This window comes from Vigna radiata, chromosome 6, assembly GCF_000741045.1.
Source record: "Vigna radiata var. radiata cultivar VC1973A chromosome 6, Vradiata_ver6, whole genome shotgun sequence".
Lineage (NCBI taxonomy): Eukaryota > Viridiplantae > Streptophyta > Magnoliopsida > Fabales > Fabaceae > Vigna > Vigna radiata.
This window is the reverse complement of record NC_028356.1, coordinates 27,386,565-27,413,111: the sequence shown is the minus strand read 5'-3', so window position 1 is coordinate 27,413,111 and position 26,547 is coordinate 27,386,565. Positions and strand designations below refer to the sequence as shown.

The 26,547-nt window shown below is 34.4% G+C and overlaps 2 protein-coding genes across 3 annotated transcripts; both read left to right on the top strand.

The window, feature by feature from the left end:
* Positions 1–3,313: 3,313 nt before the first annotated feature.
* LOC106764703 (NAD kinase 2, chloroplastic) lies at positions 3,314–15,890 on the top strand. Of its 2 annotated transcripts, XM_014649046.2 has the most exons (8): positions 3,315–3,759; positions 5,371–7,338; positions 8,396–8,517; positions 8,633–8,774; positions 8,878–9,102; positions 9,480–9,554; positions 15,021–15,122; positions 15,355–15,890. In XM_014649046.2, exons 1-8 carry the CDS (start codon positions 3,544–3,546, stop codon positions 15,556–15,558), a joined length of 3,054 nt encoding a protein of 1,017 aa, XP_014504532.1. In that variant the 5' UTR covers positions 3,315–3,543; the 3' UTR covers positions 15,559–15,890. The 2 variants fall into 2 exon arrangements, with proteins under 2 accessions (XP_014504533.1, XP_014504532.1); XM_014649047.2 differs by lacking the exon at positions 15,021–15,122 and having other exon boundaries at positions 3,314–3,759.
* A 1,782-nt stretch (positions 15,891–17,672) lies between these two features.
* LOC106762901 (multiple RNA-binding domain-containing protein 1) lies at positions 17,673–26,181 on the top strand. Its single transcript, XM_014647021.2, has 15 exons — positions 17,673–17,871; positions 17,942–18,049; positions 18,146–18,260; positions 18,386–19,113; positions 19,349–19,480; positions 19,782–19,868; positions 19,958–20,081; positions 20,959–21,282; positions 21,854–21,918; positions 22,636–22,807; positions 23,727–23,831; positions 23,928–24,029; positions 24,107–24,280; positions 25,570–25,701; positions 25,830–26,181. Coding segments are annotated over exons 1-15 (2,544 nt in total). The 5' UTR covers positions 17,673–17,869; the 3' UTR covers positions 26,004–26,181.
* The last annotated feature ends 366 nt before the right edge of the window (positions 26,182–26,547 follow it).

Below are 26,547 nucleotides of genomic sequence, written 5' to 3'. Positions count from 1 at the left end.
CTCGTCAACTAAGGATTTTGAACCTAATAGTTATGTTTTTGCCTATCCTATTCTTCTAACATTTTCAGATTCTTATGTCGTTTAATGTTATTTGATTAAACTTCAAAACATGAAAGCATTTAGACATATTAGTCCTATAGACGATTTTGTCTTACCAACCAGGAGTGGTGAATAATATTGTGCAACCAAGAGTGGGTGGTACTAGTCACAATAATCAAGTTTACTAAGGTTGACTAGTATAACCATAAGTGGTAAGAATATTCATATGTACTTCATTTGAAAATCTAGTGAAACCCTTTAAGTTATCTTAAAGGAGAACTGAACTTAGCTTAGTTGAGTGAACCAATACAAGATGTTTGTGTGTATGTTTTAGATTTACAAGCGTTTATCTTATGTTGTAAGCAATACCTTGACATGCACACTTGTTAACACTCACCTTCTCTAAGAGTCACCTCTCCTAAATGCTATGGAGACAAGATAAATATCGAGATCATAAATGCATTTATCAGAACAACGTTTGTAGCATAATAACCAAGTTGATCATGACGATCATCCATTTCCATCCACCTTGTTCAAACATCAACTTTGGAAAAGATTTACGGGAACACTATTCAACCCCCATTTCTAGTGTTTCTTAACACTTCAGATTGAATGTTTTAAAATGAAGTCATAACCATCCTAAAAGAAGAGGATAAGATTCCATGGGAGTGATATCACATAATACTTCTTACACACATTATCCTGTAGTGAATTTGATCCATGCTTGATTCGGATGAGAGCTTATCGGTAAGTGGAGTTTCTCCACCAATCTTTGGCTCATAACATTGTTGGCACTTTCATAATCATTTGCAACTAAACAAGGGTAGCCTTCGATTAAACACCTTGTATAGAAAGTTTCCATCACCATTCCAAAGTCAGAGTTGAAGCTCTAATACCATATGATGAGAATCCAAAGGGGTGGATTCATTTATTTTTTACAGATCTATCTAGGTTGGAATGCTAATAAGCAAGAAATTTGGGCAGAACTAGTTTTCTGAATTGTGGTGAAGAAAAAGGCAAAAGATGAATATGAAAGGTGGAAGGAACGAATCACTCTTTCCAAGGTAGGAAACACACAAAGAATAGAGAAAACCTTTGATACAAAAGGGTTCTTGAATCACTCAAGAACTTAAGAGAATTAATCTCACTAAGGTAAAAGAAATAAAACTAATATTTTTGAATAAAACTCAATTCATATTTATTTGATCACAATGGTTCAACTTCTATAGAAGTTTAAACCATCAAAATAAATAAAAAATCATAATTACATTCCACTTATAAGCTAATAATTATCCCACTAAGCTAATAATGATCTCACTAAGTTGATGGTTGTTTGTAACTAAAAATTGTGGTAACCAAAAAGTCACATAAAAGCATTCAGTTATGCATCATTTTGGTCTCCCAAAGACTCATGACTAAGTTTCCAATTGGACCCTTATTAAAACTTGAAATAAAACCAAAATAAAACTCATTAATTGATTATTCCAAAACATAATTTAGTCATCCAATTTTACAAAGGATTTGACCATTAATTAAACAAACTAATTACTTAAAAATTGCAGCAAAGTGGCACATCCCCATCATTGGTTGGATTCACATCATAGGGTCAGGGCCAAAGTAAGTTAGCCCCATTACCAAACATAACTCTTTAAAATAACACCTTCAGTCTGGTCAAAGTTTAGTCGAAAGGCCTAGAGGCATAAAGATAAAACAACCCTTATATTTCAATTTTAAATTATCCAACAACCAGGTTGAGTATGAAGCTTTCATAGTCGGTTGAACCCAACACTATTACAATTTCTTCGTCAGGATACCCTTGTCTGAGCGACTTAAAAACTCCTTAGATGTCATAACTAAAGCTAGAAGACATCATCACCTTAAAGAATGATTTTTTCTCTTAGTTGATAAAAAACAAACTATCAGACAACATTGAAGAATAACAAAATTCTTCTTCAAACACCTTTGCTATTTATAAGTATTCAACCTGTGTAAGAACCCAACAGATGCTTAATCTTAGTTGTTGGATCCACAACCATTTAAAGGCCAAAAAAATGACACATAAAGCACATTCTCTAGAGCATTATGTCCCTTCAAAGACACATTTCGTCACATCTTTGTGGGCTTGAGGGGGACAATACACTATATGGACAATGCACACATTTAGTACTGACACAGGACCGTGACATAAAACAAAAGACTGTATAACCGATTACTAAAATAACCATGAAGGTAAAACTAAGAAATAGGTTGAACCATGTAGCTTAATGTTAGCATCCAAGATAAAGGACCAATGAAGAATAAAACGAAGGTTACTCGTGAAGCAAGCATTAAATAAGCATGATTTACTTTAATTAACTCATTATCTCTATGATAGAAAGGGTTTAGGGGAATTGGGCCTCGCCAAAACCCAAAAGTGAGACTTGGCCCATCAGAACAACTGTAAATAAGAGCGTTATCAATGAAGTAGGTAAGATAAATTCATTGCATGTTCTATCATTCAGAAACTGACTTGAACGTTAAAACACTTTTTGTAGGTCAAAAACTAAACTATAAACTGAATAAATAAATCGAAAAGAAAAGAAAAGTATATGTGTTGAGAGTTTCTCCGACAAAAATAATAAATAAGTAATAATATTACACTCTTATTTTAAATTAATTATAACAATTATTTTTTTTATTTTAAATAATTACTAATGTTTTATTTTAAATTAATAAATTTTATTCTAAAATAATTTTAAGCAAAGAGAAAAAGAGTAATATTACAATATCATCAATTAAAATATGTTCTATCAATTATATGTATCAAATAGTTTACATCTTTTCTTTATTTGTTTCTTTTCACTTTCCATTCTCCATCTCTTAATTCAAACCATTTTACTTTTCACTCTTTGTTTTTTTCAAGCTCATTATTTTACCGTCTTTAAAATCCATCTTTTAATTTAAACAAAGAATTAAAAAATTTCTTTCAACATATTCTAATATTGTTTGTTTATGTAGACGGTATATAAACCATTAAAACTATAAGGCAAAACTTATCTATTTTCTAAATATACAAATTAAAATCAGCTAATTAAACTATAAAAAAACCAATCTAAAGTAGAAAAAAATACAGTTAGCTTATATGTAAAATAAAACAAGAGTGAGATAAAGTAGATGTTGTCTGATGACCTGGCCCAATGAAATCTGAGAAAGGAAAATGGATAATAATGATAAAGAAAAACAGGTAAAATCCATATAATAAGCATCGCATCACATCAAGATTCAAGCACAAACGGTAAATGTCCATAGACCGGACATGTTGCCTCCACCACCAAAATTATTATTATCCTCCGCCATTTTCCAGCCACAATTTTTTCATTTTCCATCTCATTATCCCTTTTCCCACACGCAAATATTCATACAAATATAATAATAAAACAAAGGAACAGATTTTTTTATATTTTAATTATTATTTAAAAAATACATACACAATATTCTTATTTTGGAAGATCGTGGCGAACTCCGATGGTAGCATGCATCGACATGGCATTCTCGGCGGACATGGCCGCGGCTCTGTCACCTTCGTATCATTGTTTCTTCAAGCCTCCTCCGTCGTTCTTGGGCCTGGGCCTGGGCCTGGAGTTTCAGAGGAAGGGAAGAAAGCTCCGTAGACACTTCAACTTGGTCATCAGCGCCCAACTTTCCAACTCTTTTTCCTTCAGCTTCGGTCTCGACTCTCCGGTTCGTAACTGTTTCTCTTTTGCAACTTTTTTTTCTTTTTTCAGCTTATGATACACTACTTTCAGCTTTTCTTTAAGTTGATTTACTCGAATTAGCAATTCTGATGCGAGTACTGAAATTTGATAATGGTTATGAAAAAATAATTAGAACAATGGTGATGCAAGTGGAAATGTCCTTTTGAAATTATTTTAATATAGTTTCTTAAATTTTTTTATTAGTTGTGCCTGGTAGAGTCAATATGTTGTCAGACAAGCCCTTTTTCTTTTTCTTTATGTCGATTACGGCGCTCGGTGGCTTAGATTTTATTGTAAAATATTGTGTTTGATGTGAGAGTGTATTTGAGGGTAGATGATGCTTTCTACATGATGGAGAATTTAAATAATGCTATATTCTTTTGTTAATTATTGTCCGGTGTGATGTTTAGCTAAGAAATCGGTGTGGCTTGTATTGCCTGTTTTGAAATGTATGTTCTGGGAAATGACAAAGCATATGTAAACGAAGTCTTGTGGTGCTGTTTTCAAGAAACTTCAATTTCGATGGGAGAACATTACTTAAACAGTTAGGGAACTGCATCTGAGTTTAGTTTAGTTCTTTAAATAAGTGTTCTGTGTATAAGAAGCTTAGATACGGAGCTCAGTTTTACTTTGATGTTGGTTCACATGCAGTAAAGAGTGTGTTTGTTTTTAAATTTTAATAGAATTAATTTTGAAATAAGTTAAAGAATTGGTTTTGAAAGAACCAATTTGCTTTTGGAAATGAATTTTTAAAAGTGAGTGTTGGGGAGTGAGAGGAAATGGAAGGAAGAGGAGAGATTTTGATAAGATATCCTGTTTAGTTAAGAGGAGAGGAGGGAAAGTATTCATTTTCTTGTTTGGAGCACAGAATATAAAAAGTTTCAAAAACTAATTTACTTTCATATTTTATAATTTTCGATTTCGAAATATGAATAAAAATATTTTTTTGTAAATAAACTTGAAATGTTTTAAATCACCTCTCTTGTAAATTGTTCAGTAGATTTTGCTTCCCTCCCCTCTTCCTGAAAATTGAATCAAACAAGAAAGGTATTAAAAAACTCCTCCCTTTCTCTCCCTTCCATTTTCCTCTAACCAAATACCTTGTACAAGAATTTGTTCAGTTAGGAAGTAAAGTACTATATCTTTACAAGTGTAAAATAAAAGTGTTTTTGGTATGTTGCACACATAAAATCAATTCTTATAAACTGAAAACTAAAACTTTTACTTCTCTGAATATCAACACTGCTCATGGTAGAATTGATTGTGTACCGAAAATCTAAAACTAAATTATGTACCCTTAATGTCAAAAAACTCCTCGCTATGTACTTGCATGGGTAGGTCGTTTTACACTGCCTTACCTAAAATCTAAACCGAAAACTCTTCAATTTACTATTGAGGTCCAATTTTTTTTTTTTGTTTTTTTTTTTTTTTGAATGTGTGCTTTAGCATCTTGTTGTTAGTGTGTGTCATCTTGTTCTTCTTTGTTTTTCTTTCGTTTAATATTTCAATTTACATGCATTGATGATTTAACTCCTGTTATTCATGTCATGGACTGACATCCATCTTTCAAACTTGTTTTTGATACTTTTCTTTATAGAATTTGAATTCCTTCCAATCCAATGATACATCACGGTTGTCTTGGATGGGTCCAGTTCCAGGTGATATTGCTGAAGTTGAGGCGTTTTGTAGGATCTTTAGGAATTCAGAAAGGCTTCATTCTGCATTAATGGATGCATTATGTAACCCATTGACTGGTGAGTGTAGTGTTTCATATGAGGTTCCATCAGATGAGAAACCTCAACTAGAAGACAAAATAGTTTCTGTTCTTGGATGCATGGTATCCCTTGTGAACAAAGGAAGGGAGGATATTCTTTCTGGAAGATCCTCAATTATGAATTCCTTTCGTGCTGCAGATGTCAGCACAACAGATGATAAGCTCCCCCCACTAGCCCTTTTTAGGAGTGAGATGAAAAGGTGTTGTGAGAGCTTGCATGTAGCTCTCGAAAACTATTTAGAACTTGATGATGATCGAAGCTTAAATGTATGGAGGAAACTTCAAAGACTGAAGAATGTCTGCTATGATTCTGGTTTTCCTCGTGGGGAGGGTTTTCCTTGTCACATGCTATTTTCAAATTGGAATCCTGTATATTTATCTGCTTCTAAAGAGGACATGGAAACCAAAGACACAGAAGCAGTCTTTTGCACTGGTGGTCAGGTAACAGAAGAAGGCCTGAAGTGGTTACTGGATAAAGGATATAAAACCATCATAGATCTTAGAGCAGAGACTGTGAAAGACAACTTCTATCAAGCAGCTTTACATGATGCCATTTCATCTGGAAGAATTGAATTGGTTAAAATCCCTGTTGAAGCTAGGACTGCACCTACAATGGAGCAGGTTGTGAGGTTTGCATCTTATGTTTTAAATGGCAGCAAAAGGCCTATCTATCTTCACAGCAAGGAAGGAGTTTTAAGAACATCTGCCATGGTCTCCCGATGGAGGCAGTACATGACTCGATCTTCATCACAGATTGTTTCTAATCCACCAGTTACACCCTATGACATGTTATCACGTTATACAATCGGGTCTGCTAGACTTCTGGATTCTTCAATAACTGCAGAGAGATCCTCCCTGGAAAAAGATTTCAATTCATTGTCCGAGAATTTGAACTCAACACGTAGTTCTGTTGGTGCATTTGACAAAAGCACCTCTCAAAAGAAGTATAACGGTGAAGCAGAAGGTACTACAGTCTTGAGTGAAGTTTCTACTGATAACAGGGAATTATCAGAAGCAACTGGTGCTAATGAGGAAGGATCTTTTCCAAGTGACTTCAGCAAAATTAACCCTTTAAAATCTCAACTTCCTCCTTGTGATATCTTTTCCAAAAGAGAGATGTCAAAATTTTTGGCAAGCCGGAAGATCTCACCGCCCTCTTATGTCAATTATCAGAGTAGAAGGTTGGAAGGCTCTCTGCAACAGAGGAACATGAATATAACAAAACAACAGGGAGGTGTGGGTGTCAGCAGTAGTGATAATCCCATACCTAAAATAGTAGGTCCAGAAAGTTCAAATGGATCAGCCCATGTGGACTATCCATCTAGAAAGTCCCAGATTACAGTTGATGGCAATAGGAAGTTAAGGAACAGGAGTACTTCTAGTTCTGTTAGGACAACAATAAATGGATTTAGTGACCATGAATACATGACTAACGGCAATGGTTCCAACACTGTGAAGAATAATTTTGATAATGTCGCAGCTAACTCTCAAAGGATTGAAGATCGTATGGTTAAAGATAGGTTAGCCTTAAATGATGATGACTTGGGATCCATCGAAGGAGATATGTGTGCTTCTTCAACAGGAGTTGTAAGAGTGCAATCAAGAAAGAAGGCTGAGATGTTCCTAGTTCGAACAGATGGATTTTCTTGTACCAGAGAAAAAGTGACCGAATCTTCTTTGGCTTTCACTCATCCTAGCACCCAGCAGCAGATGCTTATGTGGAAGTCTATGCCGAAGAATGTATTATTGTTAAAAAAACTTGGAGATGAACTAATGGAAGAAGCAAAAATGGTAAGGATTTTCTTAGACTGCAGAAAGCATGAAAGTGGTTCAAAGAAATGATCTTCATATTAGTGTTTAGAAACAACATTTTTGCAAAAAGATTTAACATTGAACATGATAATCATTGGCATTGTTTTCCATCTTCTATGCCTCTAGTTCTATTCTATCATTGGTAAACCTTATATACTCATCTCCACCATTAATCTGAAGAACCATTTGTTGGATTGTGGTGGTGCTTAGCCTTTTAGCAGGAGGCTTGGGCTTGGTCTTTCTCATGTAGTAAATAAACTGATTTAAGATAGCAATGAAACATATTTAAAGAAACAAGCCTAGCTTGAGAAATTACTCCTATGCTTGACTATTTAATAATTCCGGTAAATAAATATAAAAAAATATTTTATAATTATAGGTTATATTGTTTTGGTAATTAATGTATATAGTTTTATATCATTATAATAAATATGTAACAGATATTTATAGATTCTTGTATGGGTTTTCATTACAAGCTTGTGTCGTATGAGATTTCATTTAAGATTTTGACTCGTTTAAGGTTGAGTTCTTTTATATATGCTCATTATGATAAACGATTATTTATGATTGGTAGATTTTTATTATTTATTAATTATTCAAGCAGCAAATATTTTGAATTCCTTGATAATGATTACAGATAATTTTCCAAAACTATAACATTTTGTTCGAATATAGAAAATTGGATGGATAAAAAATACTGGTTAATTAAAAGAACAAAATTTAGATGTAAAATATAGAAAATAGGATACTGAAATTTTTGCCCCACAGTGTTTTGGGGATGGCATGATATAGATTTTCAATAATAAAGAATGGACCGAAAAGGATTTTAATTCTACTTCCTTGTGTAATAAAAGACTTGGAGGAATTTAGGAATAAAATCTGTTAGGGAACATGAGACTGGAGTGGTTTTGGACTTTGAATAGTATAAGTGCATTTGGTCTGTTTTCAATTCAAATGTTGATTGAATATTTATTGTGGACTTCTATAACCAATTTCACTACATACTTTTTCAATAGTTTTTATATATAATCTATAGGTTGCCACTTTTCTTCATCGCCAAGAGAAAATGAATGTTCTTGTGGAACCTGATGTACATGACGTATTTGCTAGAATTCCAGGCTTTGGATTTGTTCAGACCTTCTACAGTCAAGATACCAGGTGCTGGCATTTGTAAATTGTTGTGAATAGCTTCAGAGCAGTTTTTTCTGTTCCTAAAAAAGTGTTACTTTCATTCTTCTTCTTTTTTTTAACATATACAGTATGTTTGATTCAGTGATCTACATGAAAAAGTAGACTTTGTGGCATGCTTGGGTGGAGATGGCGTTATATTGCATGCATCAAATCTTTTCAGAGAAGCGGTTCCCCCTATTGTGTCATTTAACCTAGGCTCCCTTGGTTTTCTAACTTCTCATGATGTAAGCTTTCCGAATTCATTACTTATTTCACTATAAATAATATACACAGATACATTACATAGCTTTATTTCCATTTTTTGACTTTTGTATTGCTCTTCTGCAGTTTGATGATTACAAACAAGACTTACGACAAGTCATCCATGGAAATAATACACGAGATGGTGTGTATATTACTCTCAGAATGCGTCTCCGGTGTGAAATTTTTCATAAAGGTAAAGCTATGCCAGGGAAAGTATTTGACATCCTCAATGAGGTTGTGGTTGACCGGGGCTCCAATCCTTACCTTTCAAAGATTGAATGCTATGAACATGATCGACTTATAACCAAAGTGAGTTTTATTTTGTCTTTATTGCCTTCTGAATATCTATTCTTTTTCTTTTGTTATATTTTGTTAAACTCTAGGAAAGGGAGAAACATTGAGCTAAAACCAAATTGGGTGTTTCCAATGCAGCATGGATGCTTTGTGTATGTTGAGAAAAAGGAATCAATACAATAGAGATTTGTTATCCCTTAATGACAAAGATATGATACGAGAATAAATGAAAACATTCCTAATGATACTTATATAATCTAGACATTCTTCATTATATAGGATCAATTCCTTGTTTCTATAATTATAATTATAACATATTCTATGATGAGAATAGTAAATATTTGAAATTTCATATGTCAAAACACTTCTATTAATCCTTGGCATACCTTCAGGTACAAGGTGATGGAGTTATCGTGGCCACCCCAACAGGAAGTACAGCCTACTCTACTGCTGCTGGAGGTTCCATGGTAAGCTTTTGAGAGTTTTACACTTTTACTCACAATGGAATCATCATTAGATACGTTGATTTGATATTCTTGCTTTTGACCTAAGCTTCTCTGCGATGCTTTCTCTGCTCGAGTGGTAGACTTTGAATATGCTGTGTATTCCATATTTTACAGCATTGCACTATAGGTGGCAACTTAGAAGATAGGCTAAATTACAACTTTCATCCCATTTAATTTCTTCTTAGTGATCTTGGTTTTCCAGTATCATTTCTTGCAATTTTGGTCAGCAAATTTTAGAAAACCTACAATTTTCGTCTAATTTTCAACTTCACATACATTTATTACTTTCATTTTTTATATGTTAATTAAGTTATTTTGCAGGTATCTTAAATGAAATGTTAAGTTAGGGTTCTATTGAACCGAAATAAAAACGAATAAAACATGTGCAAATTTGAGGATTAGATGGAAATGGCAGATTTTTTAAAATGTGAAGAGTCAAAGCACAGAAAAAAGAATAGGTGACCAAAATCAGGGATTTGGAGTTTAAAGGGGACTAAAATTTTTATCTTAAAAGATAACTGCATGAGATTCTTTATAATGTAACAATGTGGTGGTAAAATTGCTTGAGTTTAAATTCTTTTTTTCCTGTTTTGCAAATTTTGGTACACAATGCTGAATGAGTCGCAGCATTCAATATCTAAACATTTTTATTTGTATTTCATTTTCTTCTTTCAAAATTTTCCCTTGGGTGAAATAAATATGTGAACAGTGTTTTCTTTTTATTCCTTGCTTTCGTAAAATAGGGTTCCTTCTGATGTCATCAGTAATTACATTTACCTTGTCACCCAAAGATAATACACTCTAATTTACACTTCAATTGTAACTTATCACACATGTAAACTAAAAACACTGAATACATGTGGTAAGAGTAAATCACTCCTTTTGATGTCATGAAGTAAACAGTTATTCCTCTTCAAGACAATGCGTGAAGAATTATTAATGAAATTTGAATTAGTGTATTGGAAACTGATATGAAGAAATCAGAAAAGGAAAGGAAAAGTAAAGAATAAAATTAATAAAAGCTCAATAACTTTCTTTTCTTCCATTTTCATTCATGGTGTTGGTCTTAAAAGGACCAAAATTACAAGAAATTAGTACATGTTCGACACCTGTTAATTATTCTAAACAGAAAATACTCAGTAGAGAATACTCATGAAAAGAGATTTCCAGAACACATGAAATACATTCCAGAACAAGTCTTTTCCCGCATTTTCTATCTTCTTCTTTCCCTGCAATGTTCTCCCTCTCTTCTTCCTTTAGAGAAGCGATGATGATAACAGTAGCGATGGTGCTAGTGATGGCAGCGGAAGTGCTCGTGTGATGCAGTGGTGTAGGGTGTTTGAGTCTTTTCTATTATTGTGGGGCGTAATAGCCTTTTGCGGATGGACTTTGTTTATGATGTGGATCTTGGTGTGGTTTGGGCTTTCTTGGTGTTGGGGTGGTAGGTAATACGAATAATTGTGGAAGGTTGTTTTGCGGCAGTGTTTGGCACCTTGAAACAAAGACCAGAAAAACAAGATAAAGATTATTAGCTATAAAAGAACTATGTATACAAAGGAAAAAGCTTTCTTTCACACATGGCATTCCCTGCCACCAAAGTCAAAGACTTTCAATACCAAAAGGTTAGATCCTTAACACCTCCCAAAGGGAAACTATTTATAGACCTTTAGAGAAAGTAGACATTACCATACAAAATTGACTTGCAATGTAAACTTTTTGATAAGAAGTAGTCTTTAAGTTTAAGCATAGCTCTGATATTATGTTAAGAAGTAGGCTTTTAAGCCTAACTCAACCCCACAAAATTAGCTTGTAAGGTGAGGTTTGTACCTACTTATATATTATAAATTGGCCGTATGTCTAGTCGATGTAGAACTTCCAACACTTTTCATCAACTTATATACTATAATTTAGTCATATCTCTATTCGATGAGACATCTCCAACACCTTCTCTCCCCACACGATTGGACATCTCAAACAAGAGACTGCATATGTGTGGGTGGTCCAATAGTGACCGGATAGAAGGTGCATGATAGGCTCAACAAGCCTTGCCAAGATAAGATTTGAAGTCATCTTAGATGGAAAAAAGATAATTTGTATAGAACTTGCAACATACAAAAAGTTTACAACACAATCACCAACACATTAAGGGTCAAAAAACCTCCTAGAGCAAAGCTATATTTTCCTATCCTCCACCTTAACCCACAAACACATATATACACAACTACCACCACACACACCTATATAACTACTAACAGATTTTACATCTATTTTAATTAAAACAAACAGTTGTATTACCCATTATACTTGTTCCTTCTTTAATAGACCTTTGTAATTGGAGTTTGTGTCCTAACAATACTTGGCCCATCAAAATTCACCTTGTTCTCAATGTTACAAAACTAGCTTATAAGGTAAGTTTTGCATCCACTTATATATTGTAAATTGGTCTTATCTTTAGTCCATGTGAGACTTCTAACACTCCATCCCTCATGTTAGGACATTTAATGGTGGTTCGATAGCAATCCAATAGTGGGTGAAACAATAGACTCAATAAACAACAAACTTTGATAGAATATGCTCTAACCTATAGCCCTAATACTATGTTAAAATAAACTAGAAAGAGACATAGGATGAATCCCTAATGTTTGTTGAGCACATATAAATAGGAAAATACAAAGAGACGAGTCTATGCTCATTACAAATGCAAAGACATGAGTCTAAGCTCATTACATTTAAAACTAACACGTAATAATGTAATTAACAATATCTAATACTATCTTAACCACATTTCTAACAAAACTGGATTGGCAAACTCTAATAGGAAAGAATTCTTAGATGGAAAAACGAGAATTCGTATAGAACATGCAACATAAAAGTTTACAACACAATCAATGACACTTAGAGGGTCCAACAACCTCCCACAACAAAGTTATATCTTCCTATCCTCCACGCTAACCCGCAAACACATACATATACACAACTACCCCACACATAACTATATAACTAATAACAAATTTAACAGCTGTTCTGATTAAAATAATATTAGGTTCGTGGGTTTGGAACCTAGCAAGAACAATAACAATAGATAGAAAACAATAAAGAGAATGGGTTTGTCTGTATTATTCACTGTGAAAGTACTCTTTTTACAGGAAAGGGTTGGGAGCATAACCTCCCTGGTTGAGGGCATAACCCCTCTCTACAAACTAAAAAAGTCTGACTCTACACAAAGTCTATTCAAATCCCCCCTGCAATGTTACATTAGCTCTATTTATAGCTGCTCCGACTCACTTCCCCTTTTTAACCAACACCCCCACACACTTACTCCTAAACCCATCTATCCTATCATCATATATCCTAACATTACACCCCTTTGCAGAACAACCTTGTCCTTAAGGTTGGAACCGAAAAAAACCGAGTCACTTGGCTCCTCTTCATTATCTCGTTTTCATCTGAAGAGAATCCACTAGGTACTGCCCATCAATTCATGTTGGGAGGCTTAGGTGGTGACAATTCTTCCTGCAATGACTTCCATTCTTCTTGGATTTTATTAGCTTTCAGCATTCTGGTCACCTCTTTTCCCGAAATATAATCCCTGAAGAAATGGTCTTCGATGTCTTTCAAAGCTTCAAAAAGTTCTCTCCCCTCTGCAGGTGCCTCACAAACGGCAAGGCCCTTCTTTTGTTCGCAGGTCCACCTCTTAACAAAATCCATTCTTCTCTCTCGGCCATTGATTCTTCCATCCACTTTTCCCTCCTTAGCCTTCATTCTAATTGTAAGCCCTTTCGGCCAATTACTGCGAGATTGTTTGGACTGTAAGACCGTTCGGCCTTTGAATGTAATTGTAAGACCGTTTTGCCAATGACTAGGAGACCGTTTTAAGTGTAAAATCATTCGGCCTTTGACTGTCAGTGTAAGACCGTTTGGTTCCTCCCATCCTTTCACGTCTGGAGACGGCAGTTCTCTTTAGTTCGCTTCCGAACTGTTCGGTTCCTTCAGTCCTCTTGGGCCCGGAGCTTGTAGTGCTTTGCCGTTCCGGTCAGACCGTCCTGTCACGTTCGGCTTTGTCAGTCCTCTCCCGTTGGGTCCAGCAGTCCTCTCCTGTTCTGATCCGACCGACCGCTCGGTCACTCTCGATCGGCCTGGGTTATAGTGATCGGCCTCGGACCGTGTCACCTCACCGCTCGTTCGTCCCCAAGCCGACATCCGTTCAACATAGGTTCCAAACCTTATCACAAGGGCTCCCTTCAAACCATCCCATGAACGATTCTTTGCTTTCTCCTTCCAAGCTTTGAACCAGTAGTGAGCGCTGCCCTCCATACTGAATTCCACTAAGCGCACCCTTTCCTCCTCTGCCACACCTTGTAACTCGAAGAACTTCTCTGCCTTCGAGACCCACCCACACGGATTTAACCCTTCAAAAGTGGGCAGTTCTATTTTTTTCTTCCCGCTGGGTTGCACTTCGTGGCGTTCTCCTGCTCCCTCTCCCATGTTCTCCTCTTGTCTCCTTTTGTTCTCGTTGACGGAGGCTTGGTCCTGGTTGCTGGTTTGCCCACTCAACATTCTCAAAATTTCTTGTAAATCTTGGCTTATTGCTGCATAATCTTGGCATAATGCTGCATACTCTTGTCGCAGCGCCACTATCTGTGCCTTCCTTCTATCAACCGCAATTTCCATCGCGTCTCGATACAGTAGTTTCTTGACTACTTCTTGATTCCAACAGCTTCCCGAAGCAATAGGTTTTGGAATCCGGCGCCCCCACTTCGAAACGGCAGGTTCTCCCGTTTTTGGCAGCTTCTTGATCCTTCACCCCACTGCTATCCGGCAGGTCGGACCAATTGTTAGGTTCTTGGATTTGGAATCTTGCAAGAATAGTAACAGTAGATAGAAAACAGTAAAGAAAGAATGAGTTTGTCTGTATTATTTACTGTGAAAGTACTCCTTTTACAAGAAAGGGTTGGGAGCATAACTTCCCTGGTTGAGGGCATAACCCCTCTCTACAAACTAAAAAGTATGACTCTACACAAAGTCTATTCAAATCCCCCCTGCAATGTTACATTAGCTCTATTTATAGCTGCTCTGACCCATTTCTCCTTTTTTAACCGACACCCCCACACACTTACTCCTAAACACACTTACTCCTAAACCCATCTATCCTATCATCATATATCCTAACAAACAAGCAGCTGTATTTTCCTTTTTCCTTGTTCCTTCTATGATAGACCTTTGTAATAGGAGGTTGTGTCCTAACAGAAACGTAGAAATAATCTTGTATGTTTTTTGTCATAGAAATTCTCAGATGTGATATATGTACATCTTCTAATGGTATGGTGTCCCCGTGTTAGTACAATACATGGACCAGCTTTAGTTTATACTAGAATTCATAATTATTTTGCTTGATGTTTTAATCTAATCTCAGAAGAATACTTGCAGGTCCATCCAAATGTTCCTTGCATACTATTTACTCCAATCTGCCCACATTCACTTTCATTTAGGCCAGTTATACTTCCAGATTCTGCACAATTAGAATTAAAGGTGAAGTTAATCTTCCTCTCCTTCCTAACAGATTAGATGTTATTTCGTGGCGTATGATGTGTCTCTAATGTCAAATGTTTTCCCTTTTTGAGCTAAGTTGAGTTGCATCACCGGCTTGTATTAGAAAAAAGGATACATGAGGAATATACTTAGGCGTTCGTTTGTGTTCAATAATTTAAGGTTAAGTAAAAGGATGTGAGTTGCATACTTAAATAGGGTTTATTCATAACAGATTCCAGACGATGCAAGAAGTAATGCCTGGGTTTCATTTGATGGGAAGAGAAGGCAGCAACTCTCGAGAGGTGATTCTGTCCGAATATCTATGAGTCAACATCCCCTTCCAACTGTTAACAAGTTTGACCAAACGGGTGATTGGTTCCATAGCTTGATTCGCTGCCTAAATTGGAACGAGAGGCTTGATCAAAAGGCTCTGTGATGCATGTGAAAGTGAAGAACAGATATTCGTTGCCCTTATGATGAAAACTCGTATAATTACTGTACAGCTTGTACATTGAGATTACATAACTTAGATATATAGCCGATACCTCCACACTATTACATTGGCTACCATTGTGAAGATAGGGTTTGCCAATGGTTTTTCAACACGTTTTAATGGCAAGATGTTGTTGTATATACATTTTATAAGTAGTAAATTTTGTATCATTGTTTGCTAGGCTTCTTTAAATCCCTCGGCAAATATGAATTCTATTTGACCTACAACTATATTTTCATGCAACAATATGGAAAGCAGAAATTGCAATTCTTTCACATATCTCTTGGCTGACGGTATATTTTGCATTGCAGGAATAATGTTTCGGGAATATTACATTTAGGAATGATAAAAAATGTTAAAATTAATTTCATTTAAAAATTGAAAAAAAAAGAGAGTAAAAGAATGAGTGGATATAGGTAGTTATTCAAGTATGTAACTTTTCATTTTAGTGGGAGTACATCAGTCTCCTTCTCTTTAGAATAAAAATGGTTTTAAGGCTTTATTTTCCAGGAAAAATATATGCAACAAAAATTAAAGTAATTAGTTTGCTTATGAGAAAAGAATTTCAAATTCTTCACATTCTTAAATTTATATCTTGTAGTTTGGATCAATTTGGATTTCGAGTTAATTTGATTCGACCTAGGTTTGGTAAATTCGGATTGACTTAATGTGGAATCAATCTAACTTAGTTTGACATGGTCTTGATCCAATGTCTTGTTAAACTACTAGCTCAACTTAACTTGTTCAAATTTGGTTGAGATTATCTCGGTCTCACGCCGAACCCTACTCGAGTTAGGCATGATCAAATTGGATTTGACTTGATTGAACATGACCACATCCTAACTTAGCTTGACTTAGACTTAAGTTTACTTGATCAGACTTTGGTCTGGTTAACTTATCTCAACCGAACAAGATCAAATCGACTTGACTGAGACTGAATTTAATAAACTCAATTTAGGTCTGAGTTAACTCAAGTCGACCAATCTAAGTTTAAATTATATATACAAAAATTAAAAGAAAAATTATTTACAATATCCTTGAGATATAATTCATGTTTAAATTATAGATAAAAAAATGTCTTTATTTATTTATAACTTTTATATTTTAATATTTTTCTATGACATTTTAAATATTTTTAATTATTTAGAAATATTTGAAACAAAAAATCCAATTTACTAAATAAGTTTTTAAGATTTTTTTAAATTAATTTTCCTCAAACAATTCGTGGATAAAAACGGATCTACTTTATTAACATAATTATTAAAAAATATTTCTAAAACAGTACACATAATTTTTCCATATGAATATTTTTAAAACAAGACATATATTTGCAAAATAAATATAAAATTTATTTACAATAAAATCATAAAAAATATTTATTTTAACTTTATAATAATAATAATAATAATAATAATTAAGAATAATATTTATTAACATTTTTATCAAAAAGTATTGATTTATATTTTTATTGTAAAGTGATCAAACAAGAATTTTTGTAAAATGTCTTTTTAACTTTGTATGATAGTTTAAAAAAATTAGTGAAAAACCTACTCACACACTGCACGTGTAAAGTTCGAGTAAACCTTCCTAAAATTAATTTTCCAAAGAAATAGATTTGGTAAAATTGATTTCCAACATGTGATTATACTTAAATGTATTTATTACAATATGGTACAACAAGTTTTATTTTTTTAATTTTTTCTCTATTTGATATCTCTAATATTCAAATGTAGCAAGGTTATAAGTAGTTTAGGTAACACTCTATGAATGGAAATTAAGTTAAAAATAACATTCATGGATAAAAAAGGCAGCAATTTAAGAAAAAAACATTATTAAATAACATTTAGAGGATAAAAAGTTATGCATTTTGAAATTAATGAATAAAAAGTAAACAAAATTTAAAAGTATCAAAACTGAATTTTACATATTTTAAAGGAATAGAATTATATCTTTAAAAATTATACATTTTAGCCTATGAAAATCATATTTTATAAAAATTATTTAAAAGGTATTGGAAAGTTTTAAACTGTAAAGAATAAAGAAAATAAAAGAAATCGTCCGGGGTATAGTGTGGCAGACACCAGCAAGCCCGAAAACCTTTCACAAACAAAACACCGCACTCTCACATTCAAAAAACCAGATTAAAGAGGCGCGCACATTTTAGGGTTAACAAGAGGACAAGATCATCCCCTTCCCTGAATTTTGAATAGTTGTAACCCTTGCTTGATTACTGTTTCAAAGTGCAACCGCAGTCATGTAAGTGAACACTTGCTACTAATTCATATTCTATCTTAAAATGCTCGCGTCATTACGATTGTTTGTATAGGTCGAGGATTTGCGTGAAGAATCTTCCCAAACATGTTGCGGAGGATGAACTACGGGAATTCTTTTCTGAGAAAGGAATAATCACTGACGTCAAGCTCATGCGTACCAAGTAATATACTACTCTTTCTCTCATAGAATCGTTCTATCCTTATTAAAATTTAAATTGTAACTGTTCTATTTGGTTTTGACTTGGTTTTTAATTCAGAGACGGTAAGAGTCGCCAATTTGCGTTTATAGGGTATCGAACAGAAAATGAAGCTCATGAAGCCATTCGATATTTCAATAATTCTTTCCTTCGCACATCTAAAATTACATGTGAGGTATGTTATTTGTGCTAATTTTTTCTTATATGTTTTACTATGTTGTTTTTTTTGTTCAAATTTGTGGTGCTGAAACTGGAAGCCATGAAAGGTGTTTTACAATGTTCTTCTCATTAATCAAGCAGGTAGCTCGAAAACTTGGAGATGAAAATCTTCCTCGTCCATGGAGTCGCCATTCGAAGAAGAAAAACGACAAAGAGACTGTGCCGGATGTGGGGAAACCTGCTAGAGCTAAGGGCAGGAAAGAAAATTTGAAGAATGGTGTGGATGTTGATGACCCGCAGCTTCAAGATTTTCTTCAGGTCATGCAGCCTCGGGTTAACTCTAAGATGTGGGCAAATGATACCTCCGGTTTGACCAGTGTTGACAACAACCGAGGAGTCTCAAATAAGGATAATGAAGGTGCATCAGTTTCAACTGATGACAGTGGCTCATTGGAAGATGGATTTCTTGATATTTCCGAACCCAGCGGCAAGTCACTTGAGCCTGAACGTGACGAGGTCATTTCAGATATGGATTATTTTAAGAGTAGGGTGACGAAAGAGTGGTCTGATTCTGAAAGTAGTGATAAAGATGATGACGACAATAATGATACCGATGCCTCATCTGATGACAATGATGACAAAGATGATAATAGTGATGTTAACGAAGATGAAAATATAAGTCATCCAAGAAATGATTCTCGAGAGGTAGACGTAGAGGGCAAAGAAGATACTAGTAGAGAGAAGGTTACCCATGAAAAATCTCAAGTAAATGTGACTGAGCATGGGGGCCAATTATCAAAAACAGAAGACGTGAAAGGAGTTTTTGAGTCCTGTCGGTTGTTTGTCCGTAATCTGCCATACACGACCACGTACTTATATCCTTACATATATCTTCTCTCTTTTTTCTTGAACTTTCTTTTGGATACGTGGGTGATATTATTTTGGCACTGTTTCCAATTGCTTGCTTTCCAAAGAAAAACTAGCTTAATTAATCAAGTTGAATCATCTGCATTACTAGTATTTATCTGTGGTTTTTGTGGTTCACTTGAACTTAATATTCTTATTTTATATGTTGGTTTAAATCATTGTTTTGGTCTTTCACAGTGAGGAGGAACTGGAAGAACATTTCAATCACATTGGTACTATCTCACAGGTTCATCTAGTTGTTGATAAAGATACAAAACGATCCAAAGGAATAGCATATATTCTTTATACAGCTCCAGAATTTGCAGACAGGTAACAATTGGGTGCCTAGAAGTTATTGTCTTGCCTTTTTTATTTTTATTTTTTATATTAGACCAACTATTGTTTTGTTGTAGCTACTATTCTTTTAGTTCATGGTAGGTCATTTGATGATTTAGGATATTCTTTTAATTGGTCAAGTTAAGCCATTTCATTTCTTTTCTGCAATAAATCTTATGTAGGTTGGCAGTATTGATTCTCTGGCCTCTGAAATGTAGTTGTTACTACTTGTCATCGGTGTTAGTAAAATTGTTTTTTGGTGATAGTTTACATGACTGTGATAATTTTTTATCAGGGCTTTGAAAGAGTTAGACAATTCAATCTTTCAAGGAAGATTGTTGCATGTTATGCCAGCCTTACAAAGACATTCAGAGAATCAAGAGTAAGTAAAACATAAATCTTTCGGTATGAGTTGGGATCTCATTCTTTTTACACCAGTTCAATAGTTTATGGTTTGCAATTTTCTTATAGGAACAATGTTTTGAAGGACCAAAGCTCCAAAACCCTCAAAAAACAGAGAGAGGAAAAAAGGAAAGCAAATGAAGCTAGTGGAGATACTAGAGCGTGGAATAGTCTGTTCATGCGCCCTGATACAGTATGTCTCTTGAAACTTATTAAACTGCAATTCATGATTCTACTTCATCAGTTTCTGTTGAATGGCTGAATAGGCAACTGTAATTTAAAATTCTGAATGATGGTTATCGTAATTTTAATAAGAAAACAACCTTTTCTGGTTAGATTTCAATTTTTCACCATTGTGTTGCCCCTTATGTGTCTGTGCTGCTCTAGTTCTGAAATACTCTGTTGGCAATTATTCTCATGGGATAAGCTTTTTGGATGGTTCTTGGTGAGCACTGGGTTTCTCCTCATACTCTGGATTAGTTTCTGCTTATTAGGTTTTTAGGATTTGACAAAGAACATTGTGATGTGACAATAAGCAATCTACCAATTCACTGATTGGAGGACATATCTCTTATTTTTAGGATTGCCTCTCTGTCTACCCCTTAACTTGGGATGGGTCATTATTATGGCATCACATTAGTGTGCTAATGGTTATTTCCATGGAATTGCTATTGCTGGCATCCATAAAGTTTGGGTTTTTAAAATGACTTTTTGTCAAGTTTTGTGCTTTAGTTCGAACCTTCTTATGGTTGTACATTTTGTCTTTGTAATAAGTTCCATTTCTATAAAATATCATACATGGTTGTATGAGTATCATTTCTTATTTTGGAGGCATGGGATGTTGGAGAAATTGCAATGACGTTTCCCATTCTCTGATGCATACATATATTTTTTTGAGAATAGAATCTTTATTCCTGGATCCTTTTCGTTTCTTTTTTGACTTTGATGAGTGACGGAATTAACATTATTGTTGATTTTTCTTTCTAAAATTGTTTCTGTTTTTGTAATCTTGTGTTTTGTGTTCTTGAGTTTCCTTGTTTATATTTCTAATGGTGTCTTGACGATAATAGATTGTGGAAAACATTGCACGGAAATATGGTGTAGATAAAAGTGATTTACTTGACGGAGAAGCGGACGATCTTGCTGTACGTATTGCTCTGGGAGAGACTCAAGTGATTTCAGAAACAAAAAATGCATTTAAAAATGCTGGTGTAAATGTCGAGGCCTTGGAAGAACTTGCTAATAACAAAATAGATGGCTTAAAAAGAAGTAATCATGTGCTTTTGGTGAAGAACTTGCCTTATGGTTCTACAGAAAATGAACTTGCAAAGATGTTTGGGAAATTTGGTAGTTTGGATAAAATAATTCTCCCTCCAACAAAGACATTGGCACTGGTATATTTTCTCCTCCTTTCTCGACCTTTTTGATGTTTGTGATGTGCCTCTGCAATTTATGTTGGATTATTTGCTACAAACTATACTGTCGTAGGCCCTAGTTTCTGTCCCTGTTTCTAATACATGTTTTTTTTTTTTTTTTTTTTTTTTTTTNTTTTTTTTTTTTTTTTTTTTTTTATTTAGTTTTATTAGTATTTCTTACTTCAGAGTATGTGGGTATGAAACAAGCATATATCCCAAAATATCCAATAGCAAATAACAATCTTATGCTTGTAAATTATACACCTTTTACTTTTGCATTTTAAATGCAATATTTTTACTAAGGAACAAAAGGGTTTATAATTTTTCATTTGTGGACCTTTTGATCCTACATATTTTGTTCTTTCGATGACACTGACTGTAATTTTTCTGTTGTATGGGAATCTGATTATACTGCTGGTATGTTGCTTACCTTTCATGTTTTTTCAGCAGTGATGGATTGGAGAAACTATTACTGTCACCATTACATTACCTGTTTATTGTTTAATTATATTTGTGACTAGTATTGAGTTATTTGGAAATGATATTTCAGGTTGTTTTCCTCGAACCAGCGGAAGCTCGAGCAGCTTTTAGAGGTTTAGCTTACAAGCGTTATAAGTAAGATTTTTTTTTTCTCTTGGGTGTTTGGAAAATGAAAGCATTATGTGAGAGTGGTTTTTGTCAGAGCTCATTCTTCTTACACACAGAGTGTGGAGCGTGTGAGGCATTAAGCATAAGAGAAAAATAAATAGAATCATAGACATTAGAGAAATAACAATATGTGCAAGCTGTGTTAAAGCCAATCCCAGGTCTGTATCAAAGTGATTACATGTTCTGAATGCTAGACGAATGAGATTGGTTATGGCAATTTGTCCAGTCTCCCAAAATCACCTAACATGTTGTCTCACCTCTAGCCGCAGAGCTCCCCAACCCCCTCACACACACGTACACACAGAATTGCCAATACCAAGAATTCGCAAAATAATGTCCCATCCTCTGTATCGCTATCATTTCCTCACCCCCACTATAACTCTTTCCTATGTACAGTATGCCTAACTCTTGGGGTCCAATTGTGGAAGAATAGGAAAACAAATTAACACTGTAATGTAACTTTTTTTGTTTTTACTTATATTAACTGATTGGTTGGGACTGAAAAGTAACCCCAAGAGGCCTCATACAATCACTATTATACTTTTTTCTCTTGATTGGATTAGTAATCTTGGTTAAAGCAGCCTCTCTCCCTTTTCCAATATAAAAGAAAATCTACAAATGAAAACCTTTACAGTCTTGATTAATTGAAGGTTATTTAATTGTTTCATATACAATTCAATGTAGGGATGCTCCACTATACTTGGAGTGGGCTCCTTCCAATATTCTTAGCCAAAGTTCAACATCAAAAAATGATGACATGAATGGTGCAATTGGTGAAAATGATGCCAAGAGGCAGATATTGGAGCAAAACGTGGAAAGAATAACAGATGTTGATATTGATCCAGACAGAGTAGAGGTCTGACCTATTAAATCCTTTTCTTTTGATATTCTTTTCGTTTAATTGTGTTCTATTTTCTGATCTGATGTATTAGTCTTTGGGGGGATAAGAAAATGAAAGATAATGTCAGTATAAACATAAGCCAATGTTTTAGGTCTTTTTATATGGTAGTGACCACAAAACAGGATAAAAATGAGACCATTCAACATTTACTACCCTTGAAAGTCCAATACGTGAGAAAATTATTTGATACTAGGAAAATACTCAAGTCACGCAGTCATACAATCAAGGCTAAAATTATTTGAAAAAGAACAGATATTGGAATAAGAATATTTAGCCCCTCTTAATTTTGCAAATGAAGATTTTTCTTTCCTTTTTTATGTTTATTGTGACATGAGTATTTATCCCATAAGCATTTGTAACTTTTCTTGAAGGTCCCTACATTTAAATGTTTTTTGGCCTATATCTATTCTTTCGAGGTTCTTCATATCTATGTAAATGAGAACAGTTCTGAAAATTTCATTTTCTGAGATGATTATAATTTTGAAGGGTATGGGTTCCCTGATAGGAGAGGTATGTTCTTGCCTCATATGTTCCAGGATTCTGCTTGAATACATACACAGTCTCTGACTTGTCCAGTCTCTACCCTCTCCACGTGTCATATGATTGAAATTATCCTTTAGCTGGACTGTCTAGTCAGTATGATACGTAGCATTTTATATTCAAAAAGATAATGCTGCCATGCCTTATAAAATAGTTAGAAATGAGAATTTGGTTTCTGAGTCCTTGCTCATAATGATATTAGTCATTTGTCTATATTTTTTAATCATGGTGCTACTTTGTAGAAATATTTTATATGCTTGAAACTAGTTGCTTCTAACTAATCCATAATTCTTATTCTTCGTCACTAATTATTGACTATTCTGTCATGCTTTAGGCTCGGTCCTTATTTGTCAAGAACATAAATTTCAAGACAACAGATGAAAATCTGAGGAAACATTTTAGTGAACTCATGAAAGAGGGAAGAATTTTGAGTGTGAAGGTACTTTTTAATTGCTAACACTGTATGACTCAGCTGTACTTCGAAATTTTGTTTTGTTGCGATTCATATTTTAGTTTTTGTTGCTTTCACTTATAGGTGAAGAAGCATTTGAAAAATGGGAAAAATGTTTCTATGGGGTTTGGATTCATTGAGTTTGACTCCCCTGAAACTGCTACAAATGTTTGCAGAGATTTGCAGGTATTTACATGTTATTTGCATTTTCAGATCCTAATTCTACTCATTTTTTAAATTCCATTCTTGTTTTTTGGATTTAGGGGACAGTTTTGGACAGCCATGCTCTTATTTTACAACCTTGTCATGTCAAGAATGATGCGCAGAAACAAAAGACAATTGAGAAGGATAAGAGTTCAACAAAATTGCTCGTAAGAAATGTTGCTTTTGAGGCAACAGAGAAGGATCTAAGACGATTGTTTAGCCCCTTTGGCCAGGTGATTAATTATTTTTGAAATAATTAATTTGAGGTAGGGATGATATTCAGATCCATACCCAATGGATACTCTTAAGTTACGAGCAATGGTTACGGTATCTATCCATCAAATTAGGGTTTGGGTATAAGAAGTTTGTTTCTTACAAAATTATGCTGGTAATTATGGGTACTGTGTCACAACCGTACTCATTCTGGCGTAATATATCCACATTTTTAAAATTAAAGATTGGAGTATCTTTGAATATTTTCTTCTATTAAGCTATGCATTTTTGTTTTCAATCAATATGTTATTTCTATTGATTTTTATCAGTAATATTAATATTATGATAGCAATCATGTTTTATTAATTTGTAAAACAAATTCGTATAATCAGAGTAGTAGAAACTGGATTAGAATCACAGAAAATTGCCTTTACTAGAAAGAATAGGAAAACAATTCCCAGTTTATAGAAAAGATCTCGCACTGCAGAACTTTGAAGGTTTCACCTCCCCCCCCCAACGCTCTCATGAATGACAAGCTTGATATGTCTCTCCCTGACCCACAAATTTATAGGCAATGTCTTACTCAGTCTATCTAACTTATGGGGTAACGAACCTGACATGGCTAACTGGTAATAGAGGTTACCTATCAGAGAGACCATACTTGTCAGGTAAGGGTATGGGTGGCGAAGTTGCTACGCATGTGAATATGGGTAAAGGTACCGGTATATAATTTTAAATGTTTATACGGGGACAAGTGTTTCAGTATCTTATTTAAGCTCTACATGTCGCCATCTGTAATTTATTCCAATTGCAGGTGAGTTTTCATTCTTCCTCACCAAATTATTTCTAAATGAATCTATTTCCAGTCACATCCTGTAGTCGAGCGATCAAAATATGAAATACATATTGTGCCAGTTGGTGATGAACCATACTGCCGATTAAAATGATAGTCTGTAGTTGTGTTAATATTGCGCATGATTTTGGTGCAGTTACCATGTACGATAAATCCAAATTATCTGTTACGTCTTACATCATTGGAATGAGATTTATTCCAAATTGAGACACAAGTAACAGAACCTGATATCGTAGCTATTGTTCATAGGAGTTGTTATGTGACTATTTTACCTTAATTTTGAATTCTGTTTTAGCTCAATTTTAGCTTATATATAAAGAGATATCCAGTGCATGAGCTTCACATGGATTTTGTTTAATTGTGTGTATTTATTTTAGCCAGAACATGTAGATTCAGTTTTCCAGTGCATTTTATTTCTTTCTTTTCACTCATGTTTAATTGCTCTAAACTGTTCAGATTAAAAGCTTAAGGTTGCCAATGAAGTTTGGAAGCCATAGAGGCTTTGCTTTTGTAGAGTATGTTACTCAGCAGGAGGCACAAAATGCGCTCAAAGCACTTTCAAGCACCCATCTCTATGGGAGACATCTGGTAAGTGAAACAGTATCTTGCATTTGATAAATTAAGTGAATCCCCTAGTGTCCCTCTACCCCCTTGTCTTGGTTATCAAGGTCTATTAAGATTCCAAGTACTTTAGAACTAATAACCACTATTTTCAGGTAATAGAGAGAGCGAAAGAAGGTGAGAGTTTGGAAGAACTGCGAGCACGAACAGCTTCTCAATTTAGTGACGACCACAATGGATTTCAAGGTGCTATTAAATTATCCAAGAAAAGAAAGGACGTTGACATCTTAGATGAAGGGAAGATGAAGTTTGGAAGATTTGATGACTAGTACGGGTTCAAATATCTAAACGGTTTTTGTGCATATGTCCTGAAAATTCAGGGATCACAATTTTGTCATAGGTTCTAAGATATCGCGTACGATCTCAAGTGTTAAAACAGCTTATAACATTAGTTTTGTATTCTGTATCCATAATTCAATCTCCTATAAAATTTTGTTCTCTTATTTACACTAAACTGTATGCCAATATCTTAATCCATTTTTGCATTTAATTTTCCTTGATGTCGGTGGATTAGAACATTGATTTAATCAAGTTTCAAGGTAATTAAATTGATTGGTTAGATGTTAAAGACACCATGGATCTCTGCCACTGCGTAAGAGAAGCAGTGTTGGACTTTGAATGCTGAAAGGAAAGTTGGTTTGGGTGGCGCGAAGAACGTTTGGTTAGTATTGGACTTTGGTCAATGAATCCTTCATTCTTTGTTCTGGACTCAAATCTAACAGTCAAATCTCAATGCAAGCATCTAACTAGCCATAGCCATAGATTTTCTGTTATTCCACCTGCTGCGACCTAACATGTAACAACATATTTACA

Coding starts and splice junctions, on each gene's coding strand:
- LOC106762901 (XM_014647021.2), top strand. Junction 18,261..18,385: donor CATCTAAAATTACATGTGAG/GTATGTTATTTG, acceptor TTAATCAAGCAG/GTAGCTCGAAAACTTGGAGA. Junction 19,481..19,781: donor GCTCCAGAATTTGCAGACAG/GTAACAATTGGG, acceptor ATTTTTTATCAG/GGCTTTGAAAGAGTTAGACA.
- LOC106764703 (XM_014649046.2), top strand. CDS start 3,544: ATGGTAGCATGCATCGACATGGCATTCTCGGCGGACATGGCCGCGGCT. Junction 3,760..5,370: donor GCTTCGGTCTCGACTCTCCG/GTTCGTAACTGT, acceptor TTTTCTTTATAG/AATTTGAATTCCTTCCAATC. Junction 9,555..15,020: donor CTGCTGCTGGAGGTTCCATG/GTAAGCTTTTGA, acceptor GAATACTTGCAG/GTCCATCCAAATGTTCCTTG.